At 53.8% G+C, this 24,572-nt stretch overlaps 7 protein-coding genes across 7 annotated transcripts; 4 read left to right on the top strand and 3 right to left on the bottom strand.

The window, feature by feature from the left end:
- Positions 1 to 621: 621 nt before the first annotated feature.
- On the top strand, positions 622 to 2,827 carry FKH2 (Fork-head transcriptional regulator 2; the record flags this gene model as incomplete). The annotated part of the gene is made up of 5 exons (XM_037316424.1): positions 622 to 759; positions 801 to 1,787; positions 1,841 to 2,664; positions 2,720 to 2,753; positions 2,822 to 2,827. 5 exons carry the CDS (start codon positions 622 to 624, stop codon positions 2,825 to 2,827), a joined length of 1,989 nt encoding a protein of 662 aa, XP_037185673.1.
- A 354-nt stretch (positions 2,828 to 3,181) lies between these two features.
- CGCA056_v001162 (Clustered mitochondria protein-like protein) lies at positions 3,182 to 7,218 on the bottom strand (the record flags this gene model as incomplete). Its single annotated transcript, XM_037316423.1, has 4 exons — positions 3,182 to 4,363; positions 4,399 to 6,918; positions 6,981 to 7,135; positions 7,188 to 7,218. 4 exons carry the CDS (start codon positions 7,216 to 7,218, stop codon positions 3,182 to 3,184), a joined length of 3,888 nt encoding a protein of 1,295 aa, XP_037185674.1.
- A 1,665-nt stretch (positions 7,219 to 8,883) lies between these two features.
- Positions 8,884 to 10,644, top strand: CGCA056_v001161 (uncharacterized protein; the record flags this gene model as incomplete). The annotated part of the gene is made up of 1 exon (XM_037316422.1): positions 8,884 to 10,644. The coding sequence occupies one exon, from the start codon at positions 8,884 to 8,886 to the stop codon at positions 10,642 to 10,644; it is 1,761 nt and encodes a 586-aa protein (XP_037185675.1).
- A 5,334-nt stretch (positions 10,645 to 15,978) lies between these two features.
- On the top strand, positions 15,979 to 17,905 carry freB-3 (Ferric/cupric reductase transmembrane component B; the record flags this gene model as incomplete). The annotated part of the gene is made up of 3 exons (XM_037316421.1): positions 15,979 to 16,446; positions 16,569 to 16,790; positions 16,844 to 17,905. The coding sequence occupies 3 exons, from the start codon at positions 15,979 to 15,981 to the stop codon at positions 17,903 to 17,905; spliced, it is 1,752 nt and encodes a 583-aa protein (XP_037185676.1).
- An 815-nt stretch (positions 17,906 to 18,720) lies between these two features.
- YPEL1 (Protein yippee-like 1) lies at positions 18,721 to 19,202 on the top strand (the record flags this gene model as incomplete). Its single annotated transcript, XM_037316420.1, has 2 exons — positions 18,721 to 18,819; positions 18,969 to 19,202. The coding sequence occupies 2 exons, from the start codon at positions 18,721 to 18,723 to the stop codon at positions 19,200 to 19,202; spliced, it is 333 nt and encodes a 110-aa protein (XP_037184781.1).
- Positions 19,203 to 19,680: 478 nt separating this feature from the next.
- Positions 19,681 to 21,019, bottom strand: CGCA056_v001158 (Uncharacterized protein; the record flags this gene model as incomplete). The annotated part of the gene is made up of 3 exons (XM_037316419.1): positions 19,681 to 19,948; positions 20,004 to 20,881; positions 20,966 to 21,019. 3 exons carry the CDS (start codon positions 21,017 to 21,019, stop codon positions 19,681 to 19,683), a joined length of 1,200 nt encoding a protein of 399 aa, XP_037184780.1.
- A 1,281-nt stretch (positions 21,020 to 22,300) lies between these two features.
- Positions 22,301 to 23,353, bottom strand: CGCA056_v001157 (uncharacterized protein; the record flags this gene model as incomplete). The annotated part of the gene is made up of 1 exon (XM_037316418.1): positions 22,301 to 23,353. One exon carries the CDS (start codon positions 23,351 to 23,353, stop codon positions 22,301 to 22,303), a length of 1,053 nt encoding a protein of 350 aa, XP_037184777.1.
- Positions 23,354 to 24,572: the final 1,219 nt, after the last annotated feature.

Genomic DNA, 24,572 nt, shown 5'->3' with positions numbered 1-24,572 from the left:
AGCATCTCTCAACCCTTGCACAAATCCAAGCCAACCGCTGGCTGATATCCTCAGCTCCCACCACCAATCATCTTCACCTCCACGGTTACCACTGTTCGTGATCGCAAACTCCGGCCTAGGGATCACTTTTCTTTTCCCTCCTCTGCTCCCGCAAGTTTTAGACGCATACCTGTGGTGGTCATCAACGCCATCCGACGGCGGCTGCTACCACGACTGCGACCGCGACCCAATCTTGAAAGTGAGCCACCTGCGCTTGCGCCTCGCGTGGTCCCAAGCCCCGGCTCTCTTCTCAAAGCATCAGGATAACTCACATTCAACCGAAGCCTTATCCAACTTACAGCCTCCCTCGCTTCCGCACTACTCGCAGCCAACCAACCCATCCAACGCACACCCTACGCCCATCCTCCTCCTGGTAGCATTTTTCTGCCTCGAAGTCCAGTTCAACCAGCCCTCACGAGTCTACGAGACACGACCGCTCGCCCCCCATTCCTCAACCCTCTGAGACCGACTACTTGAATAAACGCCGCCCATCATTGTTTGCCCGGTTTGGCGCCCCCGAACTCCCCTTGCTCGGATCCTCCCCCATCAGCTGCCGCATGCTGCAAAAGACACATCCTCATTATGCCTGCATCAGCAAAGCGCTCCCAGCGCACCCGTCGCGACACCCGCCGGGACACCTCTCCCGCCGCAAGAGTCGATGATAGCTCACCTAGTCGCCCGGCCAAGCGTCGCAAGAAGGTACCCGTTTCCCTCACCCAGGTACGCGCCACATCAGGACAGTCCTCTGACATTGCTTTCAGGTTGAAGAACCGCCGCCAGTCGAGCCCGCCGACGAAGACGAGTCCAGTCTCACCGCCGACCAGTCCGGTCAGCCCTCCAGCGACGATGATCAGCTACTCTCCCAGGTCGTCCAGCATTTGACTTATCCCAAAGAAGGGCCTGTGCAAGCCAGCAAAGACCATGCAAACTCAATGCATGAAGCCAACAAAAACGGCGTTCAGGCGTATGCTAAGATCGCCGCACAGGATTGGACCTTTTACATTACGAAACTTAACGTCAATATTGGTCGCTCGGCTGAAGGTGTCGACGAGGATGACGAGGACTTCATCCATATCGATCTTGGCCCGAGTAAAATGGTCTCTAGACAACACGCTCGCATTTACTTCAGTTCGAAGGAAGAGGTCTGGTTCCTCGAAGTCAAGGGAAGGAACGGTGTCCGAGTGGATGGCGTGTCCTTGAAAGCAGGTCATTCGAACCCTCTTCAGAGCGGTCAAGTACTCGACATCGGTAACACAGAGATGATGTTCGTCCTGCCGACAGAGGTCACCCCTCTCCACATCCACAATCTCTACCTGAAGAGGGCTGGTTTGTCACGACAAGATATCACAAGTCCCCCTCAACCCAGAACAGATTTGCCAGAGGAGCCGTCTTCAGCTCTGGGATCAACAATCAGGAGTTCGCGAGGCCAGCCCTTCCGCCAGCCCATAGCTCCGGCACCAGCAGATTACAAGCGACCTGGGACCCCTCCCTCTGTGCGTGGGAAGCCCACACCATCGCAACACAAGTCGCCACATTATTCGAGCTCGGGCACTCTTTTGGTGAACTCGAATGACATTGATCTTAGTCACGACGATAATAAGCACATCAAGCCACAGTACAGTTACGCGCAAATGATCACTCAGGCCATTATCAATACACCCGAAGGGAAGCTCAATTTGAATGGTATCTACAACTTTATCATGAACAACTACGCCTACTATAGGCACCAGCAAGCCGCAGGATGGCAGGTACGTTTCATGTGACCAGTTCTGTCTCGCTCAGGCTGTTAATTTTGTCAAAGAACTCCATTCGTCATAATCTCTCGCTGAACAAATCATTCGACAAGGTGGCCAGATCCACTGATGAGCCTGGCAAAGGCATGAAGTGGCAGATTGTCGCAGATGCACGTGAAGAATTGACCAGGAGTGCATACAAGGGCGGGCGGGGTGGCCACCGAGGCTCCTCGGCGCCTTCTTCGCCCAGCCAGTTGAACTACATCACACACGGTCCGAAAGACGTGAATGCAAGAGGGGAGCCTGCCTCAACGCGGAAACGAAAAGTGTCGGCTACAGGCTCACCGCCTCCCAGCTCTTCCCTCGCTGCGGTACAATCCACCCCAGACCGAAGCACACGTCGTCTTGCACCTCCCAGCACGGCATTGACTGCGGATGGAAGTCCTCTCCCAAGGCCCCGCAAGGGCGGCACGTCGGCCTCGGAGAGCTTCACCTCGGCAAGCTACAATGATCAATCTCCGACACTGACTTCATCGTATCTTCCTGACGAAGGAGCATCTTTCGTTACACCCGCACCCCACCGAGTTCACCCACGACTAGCACCGCCTAGCACTGCCCAGAGGCCTAGCCAGCACATGCCTACCAGCTCCCCGGCGCCCTTTTGGAAGTATGCCGAGATTGGTAGCACTCCGCTGAAGCCTGGCGCCCACTTCGACATGAGCCCGTCCAAACCGTCTCTAGGTGGGGTTCCTCAGAGCAGTAGTCCACCCCCGGCCAAGTCACCCAACCAGAGCCCGACAAGATCTCAGAATAAGGAATCATCCCGGGAGGCGCCAAGCGAGCCTTCGAATCCTCCCGAAATCGAAGAGGAGCAGGGTTTTGACTTAGCAAAGTGAGTTCTGGAACCATCGACAGCAGAGGTTTTATTGTACTAACAACCGCGCCAGGGGTTTCCAAAGCATTGGTTCGTACCATGCGCCTGTGAGCCGAGGAATATCCATAGCTAGTGCTATGAACGGTCACTCATGATAATGGTAGCTAATGACAAGAAATGAATTTTTGGAAACCGATCACCAGCGGGTTCCGAGTGTGTGCCTCAGTCCATAGACAGTGTGGTATGTCGAGGAACGGGTGGAAGGGCCTCTTACCGAGCGCGAAATCATTTAAAAGAGTGAAGAAGTGTGATTCTGTCAAGTGTTCCGCCCTATGCTACTTTTTTTTTTCTCTAAGTGCCGGAATCTATCAAGTATGCACCGACCGTTAAGCCCATCCAATTATATCAAGTACACTTGCCCCAACCTCGTAATCACGTATATTCTGATAAAAATACAAGTGTGTGACGGCGTTGATGTCTGTCCCAGCAGGATCAGCAGCCAAAAGCGTGCACACGTTTCTCTTTTGTTTGCGATTTACTTAGAGGCCTTGCCTCTTCTCTTCGGGTTACCCCTGCTCGGCCTTCCTTTTGAGGACTTCGCCTGCTGGTCGGTGCCCTCGATGAACTTGATGAGTTCGTCGATGCTGCGCGAGTCCATTTGCGAGGAACCGCCCAGACGAGAGTTTTGCGTGGTAGACACGCGAGGAGCGGGTGCGGATGCCTCGTAAGGAGATCCCTTGGGCGTGAAGCGTATGCCGGCACGGAGACGGCGTGCCTGAGCATCCTTCGCGTGCTTGGCAAGAGCAACGGCGTTCTGTGTCAACTGCTCAAGCCAGCTCTCTGCCTCCTTTGTGTTTTTGTCATCAGGGCCGAGCTCACTGAGGAAGATGTTGTAAGACTCGCGCATGCGGTTGACGGCGGCCTTGGAGTCCTGGTCCAGCGCAAGAGCCTGAGCGAGCTGGAACAGAAGAGTGGCAGCATTGATGGACTGCTTGCCGAAAATCTGCTCACAAATGCGAAGGGACTCCTCGAACCACAGCCTTGACTCATGGTAGGACTTGAGGTGTTGCAGCATGACAGCCCCATTGTTGATAGTAGTGATAGAGTCAGGATGGTCAGCGCCGTAGATGATCTTCCAAAGCTTCAACGCATGCTTGGCGTAAACCAAAGCGGCGTCGCTATCGCCAGCCTGGTGCAGGAAGAGACTCAAGTTGAGGTAATTGAGGAGAGTCTCGGCGGAGTCGACACCGACCGTCCTCTCGGAGACGACGATGGCCTTTCTTGCGAGCTCAACTGCGGCCTCCTTCTCTTCCAGTTGGTAGTACAGCATGGAGAGGGTGTTGTAGACGCGAGCGACCTCGGGATGAAGAATTCCATAAATCTGCTCATGAAGGGATAATGACTCCAGAAGAAGCTCTTGGCCAAGCTTGCGCTGGCCCTGCATGATGGAAATACGGCCAGCCTCCAGAGCTTCTTCGGCGAGAGCGCTTCGCGGGCACGAGTGCTTGACCACTGGCACGAAATTGACGATATCGTCAGCGGTGAAGGCGGTGGCGGGAGGCGGCGGGCTCGAGGAGGTAGGCGAAACATCCTTGGGCGCCTTCTTCTTCTTCTTGTTTTTGCTCTCGCCGTTGGCCCCATTTGTAGAGGTGCCGTTGGTAGCAGGAGCTGGAACGGCCTGCTCAATGGGCCTGCTGGTGAAGTTATATTCCTTTGCCTGCAGCTGAAAGCCAAGCTTCAGGGAAATTTCACGCAAGAGCTGAGGGGCTTGAATTGAGTAAACCACTCGGCGTCCAGACGGTATCTGAATCTCTTGAAGGTTTGTTCCTCGATACTGGCACGGATGGTCTCGGGCGTGGCCTTCTCGAACGACAAGTCGGCATCTGAGTACAGAGACCTCAGAGTTGAGTCGATTTCAGCGGGGGGGTTGGGGTTCAATTGGGACCCCAAAAGGCAGTTGAGGAGGTGGGAAATGCAAGCCGATGTGAAAGGTGCGGGCAGATGTCTGAGATATGTGGCAGCGACGTGCTTGAATGACCGAGCGACCATGTCCTGGATGCAAATGTCTTTCAGGCACTGAAGGCGAGGATCCGAGGCGAGAGTTGCAACCTTGCCGGTGTATCTGATGTTGATGCCCCTCTTGTGCAAGAGACGGCCAAGAGACTGACCATCCATGGGGAAGCTAATCTCGCAGTCGGTAAGCTCACGAATGAGGTCGGAAATGACCTGCTCTCGAAGATACTTGCAGGCGAGGCGGACATCCTCTTCATCCTGCTCCATCTCAGCCTTCTCCGCATCGGTCTTAGGGACCTGGCCGCTAAAGACATCGGGGTTCAGGGAAAACTGGAACTTCGAAAGGTCAATGTGGTCTTTCGACTCCTTTGACTCGTTCAATGCCTCTGCCTCCTTGTTGTTTTCAGGCTTCCCGGCTTTAAGAGGGTCCTTGGCGGATTTGGACTCTGCTTCGCTTTCGCTTTCATTCTCACTCTCCTCACTGTCATCACTTCCGTCGCTCTCGTCCTCGGTCTTGGCTTGTTGAGATTTCTTAGACTCGGCAGGGGCTTCCTTTGTCGCGTCCTTAGCCTTGCCACGCTGGGCAAGCTCCTCGTCGACCCAGGCTTTCATCTTCTTTCTGCCGTACGACTCAACCAATTCGGGGCGGAGGACCGCCATACGATGAGGATAGTTATCGAAGCCCTCCTCATTCTCCTCAAGCCAATCGATATCCAGAGGCGTCACGCGATACAAGTCCAGAACGTACTTTCTTCCGTCTGTGCCCATCAAGCCCTTGGTCTCGACGCTGGCCTCCAGGTCGACACGCTTGCCATCCTTGTCCCAGACAGCATGCTTTTTGACCCTGAGAGCGCGCGACAGCTTTTCGAAAACAGACACGAATCGCTCGTCAGACGCGACAACATCTTTGCCGTCAACAGCGCCATAGTCGATTTGGTTTTCGCCAGGGTCCCTCTGCTTGAAAATGCCAGGCACGATACTCTGACCAACGATGCGTTTACCAAGGTAATCGACAACGACCGTAGCAGGTGTGAAGAGGCCATCGATGTCCAGCTGGTTCACCAGCCTGACACCAGCCACGTCCTTGCCAGTTGCAACACGGGCAGCCTCATCGCCTCCCTCGGAAGTGAATGTGCCCACGCCATCGGCACCAAAGGAGAAGAAGACATTGTTGTAGACAAAGATCTGAGCATCCTTGCATTCCGTGGGATTCAGGGGGGCGACCTCTCCGCGAGCAACCAAGACCGCACCTCGAGTTGCAGCGTCGTTGTAGTCAGCGAAAAGTTTGGACATGAGACGCTCACGGAAAACTCTGTCTTGGACGGTCTCTTTCGGCAGCTCTCTCGCTGACTGGAATTCTTCATTCCAGTCTCGCAAAGTGTCCGTGTTATCGGCACCTGCAATCAAGTATGTTTCTTGGGAACGTGTGGGGTCGGCAGAATGGGCGCATAGTGGGGAAGACGCCGAAGGTACGATCCATGGCGCCGAGGGAATGGCATTGGTGATTTGGAATGTCGCCAATGGGTCCTTAAGACTATTGAACTCCTGGAATTTCAAGAAAGAGGCCGAGAAAGATGGTGAAATGAGGTCAAGTAGATTCAGCAGTGAGTGAGCCGACTGGCCTTTAGGGGCAGGTCGAGGAAAGGGATCGAACTTCTGGTTGGAGGACTTGTTGACGAAGAAGCCGCCAACGTGAGCTGTGATCTGGTGCTGCTCGCCCTCATTGGTCGTGGCCACAAGGTACAAGAGGTGGCCTCGTTGCTTGAGGTGAGGGGGCGGGGGGTTCCAGGCCGACAAAGAGATAGACTTGATAGTCTTCGGAGCTTCTTCCTCGGGTGCTGGGGGAAGCAGAGTGGAAAGCGGGACCGGCGCACCAAAGGTGTACTCATTTTTAGTGGCATCCCCCTTGGCGGCTTGGGAATGGACCTGTTCTGCATTGGACTGCTCTTCCGACGGGGGCTCGACGGTATCGAGAAGAGACAGGCCCGGGAGAACACCTTGGACAGCATCGGTACGGTCTCCGGCGGCGCCAATGAGTTCTCTAATTCGAACCAGATGTATGCGAGCCTCCTTCTCGGTGTAAGGCTCCTCGACCAGCGTGACCTCAGGGTCCTCGCTCAAGCCTTGTATATCCGAGATAGGAAGGAAGTCGTTAATGCGTTCGCCTCGATGTTCCAAGTGGAAGCAGGTGTACTGGAACGCCACGGGCAAGTCGATGATGGACTGCCGAACTTCATGGACTTGCTCTTGAGGAGAGACCTGCAGCGGAACAGGCAATCAGCGACGTGTACTTGCGAATGGGCATGTGCCAGGCGGCTAACCGTGATCTGCATCTGACCGGGTTCGTGAGGGAGCTTGATGGTAAGATTGATCAATGCTTCCAGGCCTTGGTCGACCTCAGCGCCCTCGGTCTGAGCCTCGACCTGGCCCTCGGCGGGAAGCTCAGGCTCATTTGTGGCATTATCTGGGTAGATGGCTTGTATTTAGCTTGGACTCAATCAAGAAGCAAGCGCTGTAATGGACAATACCTTTGCCTGTGGGTTGATCGGAGTGTGACATTTGTACTTCTCTTGTGCACAACAACCTGATTCCTTGTTTTGAGAAGACAGTCTTCCTCGAGCGGTTGGTTGCGGCCGGAGAAGTAAGACCTTGGGGAAGAGAGGGGTTGAAATCCAACAATCGCACAACCCACCAAAACAACACGATGGGTGAGAAGCGTCAGTACCTTGGATTCACTCGACTCCAAGTGAGGGGGGTGAAAAGAAAAAAGGACAGAGGCCTGAAAAGGTAAGTGTTCCAACCCAAACGACCAAGTTGGATTTTGCGGGTGTGTGGAGTGAACAAGAGCTTTTCCTGTGAAGAAAAAAAAAATTCGCTTGTAGAGAAAAAAAAAAAGGACGTGACGGCAATGCACCGGGCCGGCGTATTGGAGCTACGTTCGGTTTTTTCGGGGGAGAGGGAGCACCGTGCCGCTCCAGCTCCACCTCAGCTCCAGCACCAGCCGCGGTGGGCTGGGTCTCGGCGTCGTTCCAGGGCGGCTCTTAGGTAATACAGTGTACCTAGGTAGGAAAGGCACACGAGCTGGAAGCTCAGGTCGGCTGATGTGACCCACTTCAGGAGCTGTTGTTACCTAGGTGCCGGTACCTTAAGTCATCTTGTTTACTTAGCGTCAAAGTAAATATTGAGGTGTGAGAAACGACGAATCAAACAGTGAACGGACTACAACGTGACCTCGTTCGACCAGCATCAACTATTCAATTTTTTTTTTATCAGACTCTGAGCTCTGTCTTTCCCATTGTCATCCTTTTGTTTGCCCAACTTATTCTCACAGTCTGGTATCTCTTGGGGAACAGATCGTCGCAGGTTTGCTTCACCATCGCGGACCACCGCGGAGACCATTTGCTTCATCTTAACCGCTTGCAGCATTCAACAGCGTCGCAGAGCACTGGTTAGGGGACTTAGACTCTATTCATTAGTCTTTGACATACTTCTTGGGCAGACAGTTCATCCAAGTTTGCCATCGGCATGGCGCGTAACGAAGCTTTCGACAAACAAAAAGCTGTCTCTGGCGGGCCCTCGAACGATGATCGAGATTATTGCGGGCTCCCAAATACGGCATGGACTGCTTCAAGATGCAGGCGGCTCTTGCGGCCGTTGAATTCTCGCATCATTGCTTTACGGAAGATCTCCGACGCGGAAAACCCAGCTTGGAATGAGGGATCCTGCCGAGCCGGAATCGCCCAAGCAAACCCGCAGCCTCCAGCCAAGAAAACGAAGATCGGCATCGCAACCAAATCAGGTGATCTGAGCAGACGCCCGCAACGTACATATTCGAGGAAAGCGTCCCCAACGCTGAGGACTGGCACAGCAGCCACACAATCATCATCGAAGGCATCGATACGGGCCGCCAGTTACTCACGCCAAAATCCTCAGTCTAGTGTGCCGAACGTACCAACCCCAGTTCTACGGAAAGTGACATATCATGAGCTTGGTACAACCATTCCCACCACATCTATACACGAAGGGACAGCAACCGCCTACATGGCGCCAAGATTCGAGAGAAAGGGACGATTGGACTCAGCTCTGAGTCAAATGGAACGACTGAGACACAGTTGTTCACCTTCCAAGTATCAACTATATGAGGGGATTCTCCACGATCTGGATGTACTGCTTCGTGCAACCCCGACCGGCAAGCCGTTGGTTCATAAGAAGTCACTTTTGGCAATGAGCATGCGGAAGGTTCCGTCTCGCGCGGCAGAAATTGATGCTTGGGAGAAGCTCGAGGCAGAAGCTCGTGGGCCAGTTTCCTCAGTCAAGAAAGGCAGTTATTCGCTTCTTGTATATGACGAGTTGGAAGCCTTGGGCGGCGCTGATCACGGATGGGGCCCCCTAGGGCTGTTGTTGAGGGCTCACGCAATCTTCCTCTTGCGAGGGGCCATTGACGACGGCATCCTTGACGAAGAATTCACTCGCATTCTCATCCATCACTGTAAAAAGGTTGGGTGCTATCAAGAATCTGGAGATATCATGGAGGCCTTCCTAGGACGTCGCTTCACCAAGGCTCGGAGAGACGGTGATGGATACGACAACACTGGCCAAAGTGACGGTTTGATGACGATGTCCGACCTCGCGACCAACGCCAACATCATGCCGTACTTGCTTCAATCTACATCATTGTTACTGTTTCATGGCCACCTCCACGGGAATACACTATCGACACAGGCACTGGGCTCGCTATGGACAGCGTCTGCATCGTCTATGCTAGACGAACAGACGAATCCTTCGGCCATTCATTTTGCATCGGTGGGACTTGGATCGCTGTCCCTCTGTGCATTTGGTAGACGGAGGGGACGGAAGGCGAGTGGCTGTAGCACACGCGAGGATGCTGCGAAGCTGACTTTAACGGGCGTGCTCGGAGCTCTATCAGCCATGGCCATGATATCACGAAGAGTTGGGACTGCGACGCGCGTGGACGGAACCACTCGTCGGGTTTCCCACGTAATCCAAGAAGCCCTGGCTTTTGTGACGAGCAAAGGAGGTGGAGGCGATGCATTGTATCCTTTGCTGCTGACCAGCTACCTCGCCTCGGGTTCCCTCACGACAGCCAAGAACACGGCAAAATCAGCATTGAAGAACATATGGGCAGCCGACTGTCAATCGCATCGATCCAACGACCAAACCGACAAGCAATACGGCCAACTTCACGATATGACCATTGCCCTCACGTGCTCGGCAGCTCACTGCTGCGGCAAAGCAACTGCTGGGCCATCCAGCAGTCAGTACTTTGCGGCGATTTGCAAGCTCGTCGACGAGCTGCATATCCCTCAACTTGCCACGCTGAGCAGCGACGGCGCTTTCCCACTGGCACAGAAAACTGATGACCTGCGTGATCTTGTTTTTGCAGAAGCCCTGATGGGTGCATCATCAGAACAGGACACAATGCCGGAATCTCTAGGCGCAAGGGCTGCTGCTTTCGCTGGCTTCAGATGGGAGGAGGGCATCAGCGAGTGGATCGCTCTGAGTCCAGCTGCGAAGCCACGGACTGCTGTTGGGCTTGCCGCTGTCCTGCCCCGTCGGAGCAGTCGGGATCGCAGTGCGAGTGAGAAAATCCCAGCAGCCCGGGTAGAGACGCATGTGCCAATGGCTGCGACGGGGCTGAATGACAGACGTAGGCTTTCCATCGCTACGGACGACGTTATGACCAAGCCTGGCAAATTTGACGAGCGCCGTGGGGGACGGCGCCGAGCCGAGAAGAGAAAGGCCCCGGACGAGCCATATGAGGATGACAAAGTGGAAAGACCGCGAGTGCTGGGTCAGGAGAACTGCGAGGGCGAGTCCCAGTTAGGCAAGCTGGCTGTCAAGGCCCGGGGAGGTAGCCGGCGTCCGGTCCGGCGCGGCGAGACAGGCAGTCGCAGGGTTCTGACAGAGTTGACTATCACGAGCAACATGACTGGCCACGGTGATGATGACGAACTAGGATTGTAATGAGCACAGCAACAAGTAAATTGAAAGCATTGTTTTTGGCCAGGCGGAATGGTCGGTGGAATTCAGAACATCCGTCAGTTCATGTTTCATTACCTTGTCCATGTGGAGGTGAGATGCATTGGTCGACAGGGGTGTCTACTTCTAAGTTCTGTCTAATCCGTAGGCTCTTCCCCTTCCATCCACATGGCCATGTCTTCTTCCTGCTCCGAACCCATGCTTGTTCCTGCGGCGCCCGCGTGGATATGCAATGGTTCTTGTGGATGGATCAGAGGATGGAACGATCCTCGCCAGGCGCCCTCAAGATCACGTATTTCGAAAATACAGCCCGACCCTTCAAGGCCGAGCGAGGCACCTGTAACGAGCAAACGGTTATCTCGGCGAGCGTCCTGGTAGCCCAACAGTAGAAGATGTGGATGGACGTCCCAGTGAATGGCGTGAAGCAGGCAAGGACGGCTTGAATCGTTCAGACGACGGGGCGATGTGATGCGTTCCTCGTCTGGGCGGGCTGCCATCGCCTATGCCCCAGGCCGAAAAGATCGTGATTGTCAATCACATTGGCGACATATTCGGGACGAGAAACATGCGCACCGACAAGATCTCGACTACCAATTGGCGAGGAGCGGAGCCTGTCCGGTGTATCACTCTGGTCCCGATCGGTATGGTGAATGCCAATTGCTTCAGAATGAGATGAGACGGAGTGGCATTCGTGTATGGTGTGCGTGGACATGAACAACTCGTCCCGACAACAAGCCACAAGCTGGAGCGTCGTAAGACCGCTTCTAGATGTTCATCATGTTGACTGCAGTTGACCAAGATGGCATGCAGTGAGACAAGGCCTTATGCAGCAAGCGAGGGTTCGGGCCTGGGGAAAAGGCTAGCGGCAGGGTAACGACGGTGGTGACCCAGCTAACGCTGGGCGGTAGGGATATTGACCACGTCGGCCGCATCCAACCACTGGGCAGATAGATCATCAGATGCTACCGTTCTCGACAATCCGAGAGGTAAGCCCTGGCCAACTACGACGCTGCACTTTAATTGCAATGTATCCCATGCATTTAACGAATCGGCCGCATCCGCGACCGGACCTGCGACCGCCAAAAAAAAAAAAAAAAAAAAAAAAAAAACTCGATAAAAAAAAACCCAACATATCCTCGATGGTGAGCATTTTGGGCCCTTGGAGGGGTTGAGGCGACAGGCGGACGGACGACCGATGTGTGCTCGCAGACTCTAGAGAAATTCGCCATTACCATGCGCGGCATAGGCGACAAGGAAGACACGTCGTTCAGCGCCGCCACGAGTGCACGTCGTTGTCGTCTCAGAATGCGATCCAATGGCGATGGCACTGCGGGTGATTTGCAGCCAAGATGACCAGCCAATCTGCAGGTCCCCCGTGCGGTCGTCACTAGTCGTCAGCCATAGGGACTGGAGGCCCGGCCTGCTCGTCCATTCTCGACTCCTCGAGTCAACGGCCAAGCGCATACCATGCGTAGTTACCTTAGTCCTGCTGGCGGCACCGCCCGAGTCAAGGCCCGCGCGCGGCGATGTCCCGAGAAACATGGGAACGTTCCGAGTTGACTTGACTTGTCCCATATCTTCCCGTCTTAAATCCGTGGGTGAAAACGGAAGTCATGAAACGTCTTCATCTCAAAGTAGGAAGAGAAAAAGACAGAATTCGGCGTCTCATGACACTCGCGTTTTGTTTGTGATCTGCGCGACCGACGGCCACATCCTCCCAGGACCACCCTCTGCATCTAAAGCGAGGCGCCTGAGCAAGAAAGAAGTCGATACGGACATTGGGAGATGCAGGCGACTGCATATACGGATACATTCGATATTCAATCAACTGTCGTGTACGGTTTACTGGTGACTGACAGGCTTTTTGTATGACGACGGCATAGTTTCCGTTTGTAGTCGGCGAGAACCCTGTAACGAGGAGAGGTGCAAATCCGATGGTGCGGCTGACAGACAGACAGATTGATGGTGGGCTCGCATCAGCCCCAACGGGCTGCAATCGATTATGGGTAAACGTATTGGCTTCCGACGAGAGGCTTCTTTCTGGTATGGCTATACGCATCAACCCCCACCATTCCGCCGTTTCCCAGACAGCACCCCAGACATAAGAAGTCACAGGCGGACAAGTCCAGCCGAAAGAGACATCGGGTCTGGTTGCTTTCGCGCCAGCGGCAACGGGGGGATTGGCTTCTTGTTTTGGGGGACTCGATGGGACTATGACGACGCTGTGCAGTTTGATGGTGTCAGGAGACCGGATGAAAAAGACTAGACGCAAGAAAGGGTGTGTTTCTGGCTGAGTCTCTGTGTCGCGGTGTGAGACTGACGGATTCCAGATGCATACCCTACGCAGTAAGTACAGCAGCAGAGTTTGGCGCTGCTGTACCTTGGCCTTGGCTCTGGGGTCGACGGAATTGTTCGATGGCTTAGAGATCCGATGTTGTCGGGGGCTTTCTCGGCTGATCCTTCCCTGACAAGACCGAGACGCACATGGGGTGACACAAACGGATGTGTTGGCTCGTCTGGACTTGCGCAATCACAATCTGCAAGACCGCAAGATTGGCGCAAGACGTAGCTTCCATTGGAAGGCCGGTCGTCGTTTGGCCGTTTGACTATCCGCTGTGAAGGTCCAGTCATGGCATCCCGCACCCCACCGGCCCCTCATTTCATGGCCCGTTGTACTAAAAGATACCTTGTGTACTCAGGTGCCTAAGGTACTCCTCAAAGGTTCCTAGGTACCTTAGCCTAGGTAAGGTGAACCTGCCTTAAGGTAGGGCATAGGTGGCAGAGATAGCCCGGTGCCCGTACCTACACATGGGAAGGTACCTACGGATAGGTATCTAAGGCACCTAGCCGCAGAAGCGGCTTGTTTCAGAGGCTTAGAGACTCCACTTCCCCGCCACCTCCCAGAACGCCAACGACGGCGCACCAGCGCTCGCTCAGTCCAGCACAGTTGCTCGACTGGTTTGTGGTATGTTCGCGTCTCTGCATCTCGACGAACTCGACATGACGATGTATAATGAGGATATTTGGGTAGCATGGACGAATTTTGACACGCGGCCAAGACCCATCACCACCGCAACTGATAAGATTGAGTGAGGGGATGGAAACTCAGCTGGCATTCGTAGACTTCGGATGTTCCGCCGTCACTCTTGTGCGGGCCCGCCCAATGGCCGGTCGCTGGCCGGTCTGCGGTTGAAGTCGCAGTCTGACTGCGTGGTTGCGTGGTTGCGTCGTGTGGTTAATTTGTCCAGCGCCGCCGGCACCAGCTGCAAGGTACGGATTCATCTTTGGCCAATCACCTCTGCAACCGCCGGCCTTGGCCAGGGGTCGATGGGGTGGCGCCGCGCCGTGCCCAATGACAGCTTCCATGTTTACAGGTACCTTAAGCAACATGCAAAATTACCTTACACCACACCTGAGGTGAGGTGCCTGTGTGCAAGGCACCTCGCCTCACCTTAGGTATTCTGGCTCCGACCTGCTTCTCCTGGCAACCTGGTTCTTCGTTCAGGTAGGACGAAAACCCTATGAGATGCTTGCTGCGTCAGGCAAAAAGACGGACAAAAAAAAGCAAGGAAATGGCAGAGAAAAGAAAACCCATAGGGGAGAGCGAAAAACAAGGTCTGATCCAGATATAGTGCTGAGCCTTGGCCCTTGTCGCTCCTGAGCGTTCCCCTGCGTCTTCGCTCCTTGATCTACCTACTATGTACTAAGTATGCAGTACGTAGCGTAGACTGTAGTGTCCGTATACGGCGTCGAAAAGACTTTCCTGGTCCCTGCCGTCCTCCTTGCCCCTCGCTGATGTCCTTTCGCCTCTGTCGCCCACCCACATGCTGGTCCTTGCTCCTGCTCATCGTCTTGCCCGAACCCAACCATGCAATCCTTGCTGGGGCCAGTCGTCCTCGTTCACGCTCGTGCCATGCCATCCCGTCCTCGCAAATCCAATCCCTCCCTCCCATCTCGACCGACAAGAGGCGACGTGTGTCGTGTGTCGTGTGTCTGTCATCGTTGGCCTTTGCATTGCAGTGCCGCCGTCAACCAGGAACGACTGTCACAGTTGCAACCTCATTGTGTGTGAGTGTATACGGCGCAGTCCTGGCATAAACGCGGTGAGTGAGCCAACTGCCGTCCGGCTCCTGCGAACAAATTCGGGCGCCCTTGCCGAGCACCCTGTTAAGCCTTGCGCTGCCATGCGTCGCCCTGCAGGGGCCGCGACCGCGCCTCGTCTCGACTTAACTTGCGTCATGAGGACGGTCGTCTCCTTAGGGACCTGGAGCCAGTGAACCAGGCCAGCTGCCGGCCGGACGCCTCAATAACGAATGACTGTTCTCCATGGACCCGACCATTTACAAGGTAAGTAAGTACTCTGCAGTACTACTGTGTACGAATAGGGCAGCAACAGTAAGTTACAAGGCAAGTGGGTGCAGGCAAGGTGATCCCCTTCCATCTATCTGGGGATGCCCACATCAGTGGATCCGGGATCCTCTCTTGCAGTGTAAAAATGGTGTTTTAGTCGTTGTCGACTAGGGTCTTCGTATCAGTTCGCACACCTCTCCACTTGCCTATACCGTACACAGTACACCCCTTCGGCAAAAAGGGCACCTACTGAAGGGCTTTGCTTGCCGTTCCTTGCCTTTGCAGTAGATGGTGGTAGCCCAGTGCGCGTCGATTTCGGCCTACCTTAGCAGTCAGACCCCCCACCCCCCCGGGCCGCGACAAAAAAAAAAAAAAAGACGGCGTCCGGTCTGCTTTTGCTACTTACATCACCGTTCCTGCGCTCACTTGCCATCTCGCTACTTCACTTTCTGTTCTTCTTCTCTCTCCCTACACGGCTCACCCGCTGGCTCGATCACGAGTAAATTTTCTTCTTGTCCTTCCCTTTCCCTCACCCTTCTCACGCCTGGGCTCGTGACGTCGATTATCAAGACGTCCTTTTTCTTTCTTCTTTTCCCAGACTGCTGTCATTTTGGCCCCCTGCATTGACTGCACCTTTCGACGTTACTTTTCCTAAGGCTATTCTAAGGAAGTACCCATCGTACCGGTTTCGATATATTTCCGACCACCAAACAAACGATCAACGTATTGTCTACTCGGGTTTTAACCTCCACGACTCCTTCGCCACTACCCACGGTTTCTTGTCTTCTCTAACACCACGTACCAACTTGCGACGTCCTTCGATTCTCCGATATCTGCCTGCGATCTTGCTGGACAACGACTGACCGATATTGGACTGGAAAGACGACGTCGCAACGACTACGAATCGACGACTTCCTCACTCTTGGACTTTGTGTGTCATCAATTTCCCCGCCAACTGAATCCGTCGACATGGCTGGCGGCGGCGGCACCCAGTCGCCCGAGGCCCAACAGGCTGCCATCAACGCTGCTCTGGAAAACAAGGCCCTTTCTAACTACCTGTACTATATCATCGCCTGTACCTCGGCTGCCGTCATCATCTGGAGAGTTTGGACAGTCATCGTTAAATACGTACGTACTGTCGCCTGCCTCAACAACGACAACCAACGGTACTTCGTCGAAACCGATTCCAAGTTCGCCTGGATCAAGAGAAATGTTCTCTATGCCCCTATTTTCAGCAAGCGCCACAACCGCGAAATCCAGATGAGCAGCGCCATCAACGTTGGCACCTTGCCCAGTCGTCTGCAGCTGCTGTTCCTCGCCGGCTACCTAGGCACCAATATTGCCTTCTGCGTTATCAACATTCCCTTCGCTGGCTCATTTGCTGCTGCGGCTAGCCAGCTTCGAAACAGGACCGGGACCCTCGCTGTCGTTAACATGGTGCGTGCTGATTCTCATGGTCTGTCCCGGGTATTTGGGCGGGACGGGGTGAGGGTGTGTTTGCTTGCTTGCTTGCAGGCAAACACAAATTTATCCGCTGAAGACATGCTGACTAAATGTAGATTCCCTTGTTCTTGATGGCTGGACGCAACAACCCCCTGATCAAACTGCTTGGCATTTCATTTGACACCTTCAATCTGCTGCACCGTTGGTTCGGTCGCATCGTCATTCTGGAGGCCGTGACCCATACCCTAGCCTGGTGGGCCAACAAGGCTCAGACTTCCAGCTGGGAGTCTGGCTGGCAGTCCATCATCGCCGTTCCTTTCTTACTCTTCGGCTTTGTCGTAAGTGGAATAGCCTCAGAGGCGTGTTACATGAGGAACTGACAGTGAAGCAGGCAACCTGTGCCTTTGTCGCCCTTGGCATTCAGGCATCTAGCCCTATCCGCCATGCCTTTTACGAGACGTTCAAGCTGCTGCACATTCTGCTGGCTATCGCTGCGGTCGTTGGAACTTGGTATCACCTGCAGATGAAGGCTCTGCCTCAACTGATGTACCTGTGGCCTGTTGTCATCTTCTGGGCCGGCGATCGGGTTTGGCGCGCTGCCCGTGTCTTCTACGGCAACGTGGGCCATGGAGGGAGCAAGGCACTTGTTGAAGCACTCCCTGGCAATGCATGCCGTGTGACCGTCACGATGGCCCGCCCCTGGACCTTCGGTCCAGGCCAGCATGCTTACATGTACCTGCCTTCCCTGAGTTGGTGGCAGTCACATCCGTTCTCCGTGGCTTGGGCCGAAGAGGCTGAGGATCCCCAAGCCGAGAAGATGTCCCTCAACCGCCAGGATATCCTGGCCATGCGCAAAACCACCATGTCCTTCATCATCCGCGCTCGTACTGGAATGACCGACACACTCTACCGCAAGGCCGCAGCATGCCCCGATGGCCGCATGACAACGTCTTGCATGATTGAAGGGCCCTACGGCGGTCTCCACGGCATGCGCTCATATGGCACTGTCATGCTGTTTGCTGGTGGTGTTGGAATCACTCACCAGGTTCCCCACGTACGTGACCTCGTTGCCGGCTACGCAAACGGAACGGTCGCTGCTCGGAAGGTGGTTCTCGTCTGGATTATCCAGAGCCCCGAACATCTCGAGTGGATTCGTCCTTGGATGACGGAAATCCTGGCTATGGAGAAGCGCCGTGACATTCTCCGTATCATGCTTTTCGTCAGCCGCCCTCGTTCAACCAAGGAGATTCACAGCCCGTCGGCCACTGTGCAAATGTTTCCTGGCCGCCCCAACATCGAGACGCTCATCCGGGCTGAGCAGGAATCCCAGATCGGCACTATGGGTATCAGCGTGTGTGGCCCAGGTGCCCTCAGCGACGAGGTCCGCCGCGCTGTCCGCGATCGCCAGCATGATACCGCTATTGACTTCAACGAAGAGGCCTTCTCGTGGTAGAAGGAGAAATATGATTGTGCAAACCTCTAGTATTACAATTGAAAATCAACAACGAACAAGAGGAACCTGCCCAAAGCAAGAGATGTCAGGCCATACAGACAGCCCGAGTCTGAGACAAAGATCCGAGCCAGGCGGGAAAGGCTCAGCTGGATCCTGTTCAATGTACATATAGGGAGCTCTCAACCGAAGGCTGTGTAGATACGCGATTGTATGTAGAGTAGTTCAGAAGAGAGACGGCATTTAGATATGTCACCAAACGCATCTTCCTTCAGTGCTGGCAAGCGTTATTTGTGCTGGAGAGCCTATGTGGGAAGTTGGTGATGAGGTAACAACTGCACCCCAAGCACGAATCAGGGTGCACTGCTTTGACCACCTAGCTTCAGCACATGGCGCCTGCCTGAGGGTGCACTTGCCAACAAAATAGGTACACTGGGTACATGCATCCTTTCTTGTCTTATCCTTCCATCCCCACCTGACTAGGCACCTTACCCAGTTTGGTTCCTTGCCTTCCGTCTGTCCCTTCCTCTCAATCGCAATCCCTCCCCCGCATCCTTCTCTTCCAAGCCTGTCTGCGCCGTCAGCTAACCTGCTCGAAACTTGCCTATTCTCACATTACCTCCATTGTGGTCTGGAGCATATTGAGTTGTTTCCTCGCCCCTTCACCACAGCAGATTGCAAGGCATTCTCTTGAACACTGGCAACCTTCAGAGGGGCTTGTCACTGGGGATTCGGCAACACTGACGCCACCTGCGGCAAGCTTACTACACCAAGTTTCCCCAGCCTCCCATCGCCATCGCAGAGGGAGGCTTCATACAATGGGCTTGGCGTACAACACATATTTGAACAGCAGCAAGGTCTATGGCTGCAAGACGTGCAAAGCACATCTTTCAAATCATGAAGATATCATCAGCCGGGTATGTGCGACTTCCCTGCCCGACATGGTGTAGAGACGGTGACGGGCGTGATGAAGGCAGCCATGTAGGAGGATCAACAGGACCCATCACCCTCCCCTCTGATCTTTTTGAGCCAGCCTGCGCTAACCGCCAAATGTCCATATGACCAGAACTTCCGAGGCCAGCATGGGAAAGCCTACCTCTTCAATACCGTCGTCAACATCGAGACGGGCGAGCCGAGCGAGCGAAACATGACGACTGGACGCCACATTGTGCGCGATATAACTTGCAAGCAGTGCAAGGAGACTGTTGGCTGGAAGTACGACAAGGCATACGAGGCGACTGAAAAATACAAGGAGGGCAAGTTCATCCTCGAGGCTGAGCTGCTTTGCAACGTCACCTAACCGCCACCTTATGATATCTGCCTTGATCGGTATGTTCTACAGTTGAGCCATGCGGATCTTTTCTTTCTTTCTTTCTCATCAAGGGGGCTTTGGAGTTTGTATGACATGCTGCATTTGGGTGGCGTTTGAGGTTTTCGGAGATGACTCTTCTCGGGCGCCTGCCAGCTATTAGCTCTCGCGTCAAAGGCCGCATGCCTGGCGTCACTTCTACACGCTTGGGATCATACATCAGGCGAAATACACTAGTCACTTTTCCTCTCAAACTGTGTGACATTTATGTACATTCTTTCTTTCGTAGTTCACTCAATACAGATGATGCCCTAACGCCACGAAGCTATGCCCAGGGCCCCCATCTATCACCTACATCGCCACTGTTTTGCATCTAGACATCGGACCAAAACCCCCCACTACCTTGTAGTAAATGTAGTTGCGGTGCCGTACACAAAATATGTGAGTGAGACATATTGTACAGGCAAGCCTACTGGTGTTCGATAGGGTCTTCCGGTAACAACTCCTCTACCTCTTCTTCCGGGACGAGGAACTTGAAAGGGGGCTGGACGATGCCGTTAAAGAGGAACGTAAAGTAGACGAGGAGGGCGAAACCAGCGACTTGCAGCCACTTGAATGTCTCCCAGCGCAAGCCGAGAGAGACGATCCAGATGAAGAGCGTTCTGCAAGTGTCGATGGTGGATCTGGAAGTGGCGGAGACACTCCTCGTAACGGACAGCCCGAAGAAGTTGAATCCACTTGATCGCGATGATGTTAGTAGCTGCCGATACTGCATGGTAAGAAGAAGCTTACCCGATACTGATCATGATCAGTACGCTGGACACACCGATGGCTCGATTCTCTGTGAGCTGCCTCCAGCCTTCAACCATGTCAAAGTACCCATTATGACCAGCGTCAGTGCGACCGATAGCGAGGTGCAGGACAATCATGCCAATGACTGTAACGATGAAGCCGAATAGACCCTCCCAACCGACAACCCTGATGGGTTCTATGGCTGATCTTTCGAGGATCCACTCCTCTAGCACAAATTGGGTCGCTGTGAATATCTGGGCTCCAGCAATCAACAACACACCGATGACAGAGAGCAGTGCGTTGGACGTCGGAGCACCTTCGTCCTCGGCACTCTGTGTGTTCTTGTCCTCGTGATAGATGGCGCCGGCCAGGCCGACGATGGCAACACCGAAAACAACACCCACAAGAGATAACCACTGGAAGAGATAGAGATGTCTGCGAAGGAAGATGACACTGAACAGCCCAACAAAGAGAACAAGAGCGCCGCGAGTCATTTGGTAGATCGAGGCAACAACGAGGAGCAGGCCGATATTCATCAATGTTGTCCCAAGAATGTCGCAGACAGCAGGGAGTGCCAGCAAGAGGATACGAGGTCCGCGGAGAATGGCGCCGTTGCCTTCGTCGCTCGGCGGCTTCGGTCTCCCATCAGAGTTCGCAACAAGTGCAGTGTTCGCGTCGTCCGTGTCGTTGGTATTTACAGCTTCGTATCCCTCGCGAGATGCTCCAGGACCGAATCGGCGATAGAGGTTCATTAGCCCTACTACCAACCAACAGCCCATCTCACCAACAAACATCTGCGCCGTCTGGAGGACCGGCTGGTTAAAGTAGGATCGCTTTGAAGGGTCTTTGGAGTCGCAGTTTGCGACACATTGCATATCCTGACGAGGAGTATTAGCTTTCAGGCAAGGATCAACTTTGGGGGATGGACCTGCCTGATATTTGGTAAGAAGGGTATTGCAAACACCCGTCAATAGCATCATAGCTACGAGAAACGGGACGAGAGCCCGCGATGCCATTTTGGATCACTTGAAAGAAGCGTGCCCAGGATAAGCTTCGGTATGACGGCAAATGAGGTGCGGCAGATGCGCAGAGGGAGCGGAGGCTGATGTCAAGCGAGACGGGGGAAAAGTTGGCTGCTGGTTATCAACGGCGAAGGTGAACAACCGGCTCTCAATGTTGGTCGAGGTCAGGATCCTGATGTCAAGGTAGGTTGGTAGCTGACAAACTGAAGGTTGGACGGGGACCGGAATGGTTGCACTGCCTCTGCGAATCCCAGGGCGCGGACGATTGAGCAAGAGGTCGTGTCAAACTGGCGCCGTCGGGACACGGATGTGGAACGCGGAGTGCAGGTGAACAGGGAACCTAATCGTACCCTTCAGGTTCCTTCCTGGGTGCCTTATCTTATGATGGCAATGGACATACGGATAATGAGCATACGCCGTAGGAACCAACCTCCGGCGTATTCATCAGGGAAGGTGTCTGGTAAAGGTACCTCAACGCAGGTACCTTACCTGGGGACCCTCGGGCACCTGACCCTTAGTGCCGGTGCCTCAAGGTAACCTAACGCTTGTCAGGGCGGGCTGGATCCCCATAGCCGTTGTCGCAGCATGAACCCGTGGACCTCCCATGTGACCCAAGGTAGGTATTTGCATCAGATGTTCTGAAGAAGGCGTGAAGATGAGAGATCGCACTTTCTATTGTATTCATGAATCCAATACCTGACATTCTAGGAAAGTCAGCAAGCCTGGTATTTCTCATCTGTGATCCTGCCTTGGAAGGGAGCTTAGCTAGCTCTTATCCGTATCCAGTCTCGGTACTATTGTTCACTTCCATTGCCTAGACTTTCTTGTTAAGCAGTAGTCAGTCGTCTTGTATTGAATGCGTTACATACTCATTCGGCATTCGCACATGAGGCTTAGACGAAGCTGCAAACCCACATTGGCAGTGGTTAGCTCCGACATAAATCCCGGCGCATCCAAGATGATGTTTCGTGCCACCAGACCATCCCGACGTGAGTGCTTAATGACTGGAGTTTTCAGTTCCTGGCGGCTCTTGGCACGAGCAGTGATATGATCCAAGTACCTTGTCCCATGTACGAAGAAGTCAAGACCAACACTCATGACCCACAATCTGACGCACAATCCCACCGCGTTGTCACCAGGCTTGGGATGCGCCGCACTCAGTATCTTTTGATGATATTCAAACAGATATTCTTACTTTATTTTAGCAGCATTACCGAATATTGTATTTGTGCTTTTTACCTGGCACTAGAGGAAGACTACGACCAACTACCACTTTTACTTTTTCTCCTTGGGAGGCTTATCCCTGATGTTGTTGTAATGTTGAATGCCTAACTCCTTGTCCCTCGCCAGCCGTTCTTGGTCATCTTTACTCACTGGGACGCCCTCAATGCTCTTGACCTTTTTGCTCTCGTGGAACATCATCAGACCACCCGTAGCAGCGGCGATGCAGGCCAGAGCGACGAACAAGCCCGTGGCCCAGCTGGGCCGATTGTAACGGTTCATACCCCACATGAAACCCGATAGAACGCATTGCAGAAACGTATTCCACACATTGAACCAGATAACAAAGTCCATCTTCCATATGGCAGTGGGTGGCGCTCTGACACCTGTTAATGGGGGGTTTGGGATTGCTTTCTCGGGATGCGGAATATGCAGAAGTGGCCGGTCGTCCGAGAGTTGGATTACCGTTTCCGGCCCAACGTTGACCGGGAGCTTTTCGGAGCCTGGAAGTCGAAACCAACCGCGGTGTATGCCGGCCAGGCGGCAAAGTGCCTCTGGTTTGCGGAGGACGCGGTATTGAAGAAGGAAGTACAGATCGCGAAACCTCCAAGGTGCCAGTCCAAAACCAGTGACGCAAAACAAAGCGTTGACGATCTGTGAGTCCCATTCGACCCACTTACGACGTGGGGAGTTGATGTCGTTGCATGTTGGGTAGCACATGGCTGGCGACGCATTGCAAAGTAGAAGGAACAACATGCCGCCCCATGCAACGACGTTGAGACCATAGAGAACAACGAAGAAGCCGATCGGTGTCCACGTGTAATTCCAGAAAGCCTTCGCACCTATTCGCAAAGATTGTTTCCAGTTGTGCTTGGGAGGGAAGTGATATCCATTATCGTAGGGTTCGTACAGATCCTTCTCGGCGGTGGCGACAGTCGCCTGAGCTGCATTTGTAGGGATTCTCTCTGTGCCTTCGATGCCGTGCTTCTTATTGTCATCGACATGCTTTTGGACTTCGGAAGATGCCTTTGAATCTGTTGTTGACTGGTCTAAAGGAACGTTCCTCTCTTTCTCGCCGATGTTCAGCGACGACGCTGGTTGGGACATATCTGTCTTGAACGGGTATCGGTTCGTGGGTCAAATTCGTGGTCAACTTAAGCAGAACCTCGCGACGAGGTCAACTCTTGCTCTGATTTCGCGATGGGCGAAACTATCCTGTGGCGTGTCTACCGCCCGGAACAAGTCGATATTTCGGTATATGAGGAGGTGTGGTACTGGAGTTGGGGTGGTGACGATGGTGGTGACGAGGTGGTGCCGCGATAGATGGACCAAGCTGGAGTAGAGGAAACCACCGGTGCAGAAAGGTAAAATAAAGCACGGGATAGGTAGGGAGGGTATCTGGGATAATGTGGTGCGACGACAATTGACAAAACAAAGGCTTGGCTTGGGGTTTTATTGAGGAAGGAGAAAGAAGGGTATCTCCAGGCTGAAAATGAAAGAGTTATCGTGCGGAACAAGTTGGCAAAGCGTCGCAAAGCGTCGCAAAGCGTCTGGTCTCTGAGGCAAAGCTCAAGAGTTTGTGGAGCCGGGCTGAGCGAGAGCGAGAAAGGGGCGGAGGAGACGGGCCTCAAGCGGTGGCGCTGTGGCAGTTCATGGCACTTTGGTTTTAATGATGAGGTGGTGCCCTGGGCGTACAATGCAGGCCGTTCTAGATTGGCCCATGCGGCGGAAACGACGTGCCCAAGCACCAGCTTTGCAGGGACTGGCTGCCAGCAAATAGCCGTCGCATGTCTTGTCAGTTACGTCAATACGCGTACGTGATGCGACACTCAGAATGCTCCGAGAGCCCGCCCGCTATCCCGCTACAGAAAGTGAACTGCGCGGTGAGGTCAGGCATCCTCTTCAAACATTTCAGCGGCCGCTGGTTGGTCTAGAGCCCGACCATTACGTAGCGTTGCAAGGAAGGCTATACCACCTAAAGCCGTAGACGCTTCCAAGTTTGCTTTTTTCTCTTGTCTTTTCTACATTGCTCCCCCATTTTCCTTCCTCTCTAGGGTTTTGGTGATTTCGGAGTTTCGAATTTTAGTCAATCAACACGTAAACATTGCATCTCTCAGACAACATGCCAACCCCCCGATCAATTGTACTCAGTTTACAGATACAAAGGGCCATTTAACAAACGCATCGCTTGCGCCAGACACTGGAGAGTAACCATTGGCAGGCACCGTTGAGGCTCCTTCGGAAAGTCTTTCATGCAGGTCAGATTGAAGCCCTCGTTGGTCGAGTACTCAATCAGCGTGCGCCAGTGGCCCTTGCCTAAGCTTGC

Source organism: Colletotrichum aenigma, assembly GCF_013390185.1.
Source record: "Colletotrichum aenigma strain Cg56 chromosome Unknown KSG_Cg56_contig01, whole genome shotgun sequence".
Lineage (NCBI taxonomy): Eukaryota > Fungi > Ascomycota > Sordariomycetes > Glomerellales > Glomerellaceae > Colletotrichum > Colletotrichum aenigma.
Note: the sequence above shows the minus strand (reverse complement) of the source record. Positions and strands in the feature narration are given on the sequence as shown.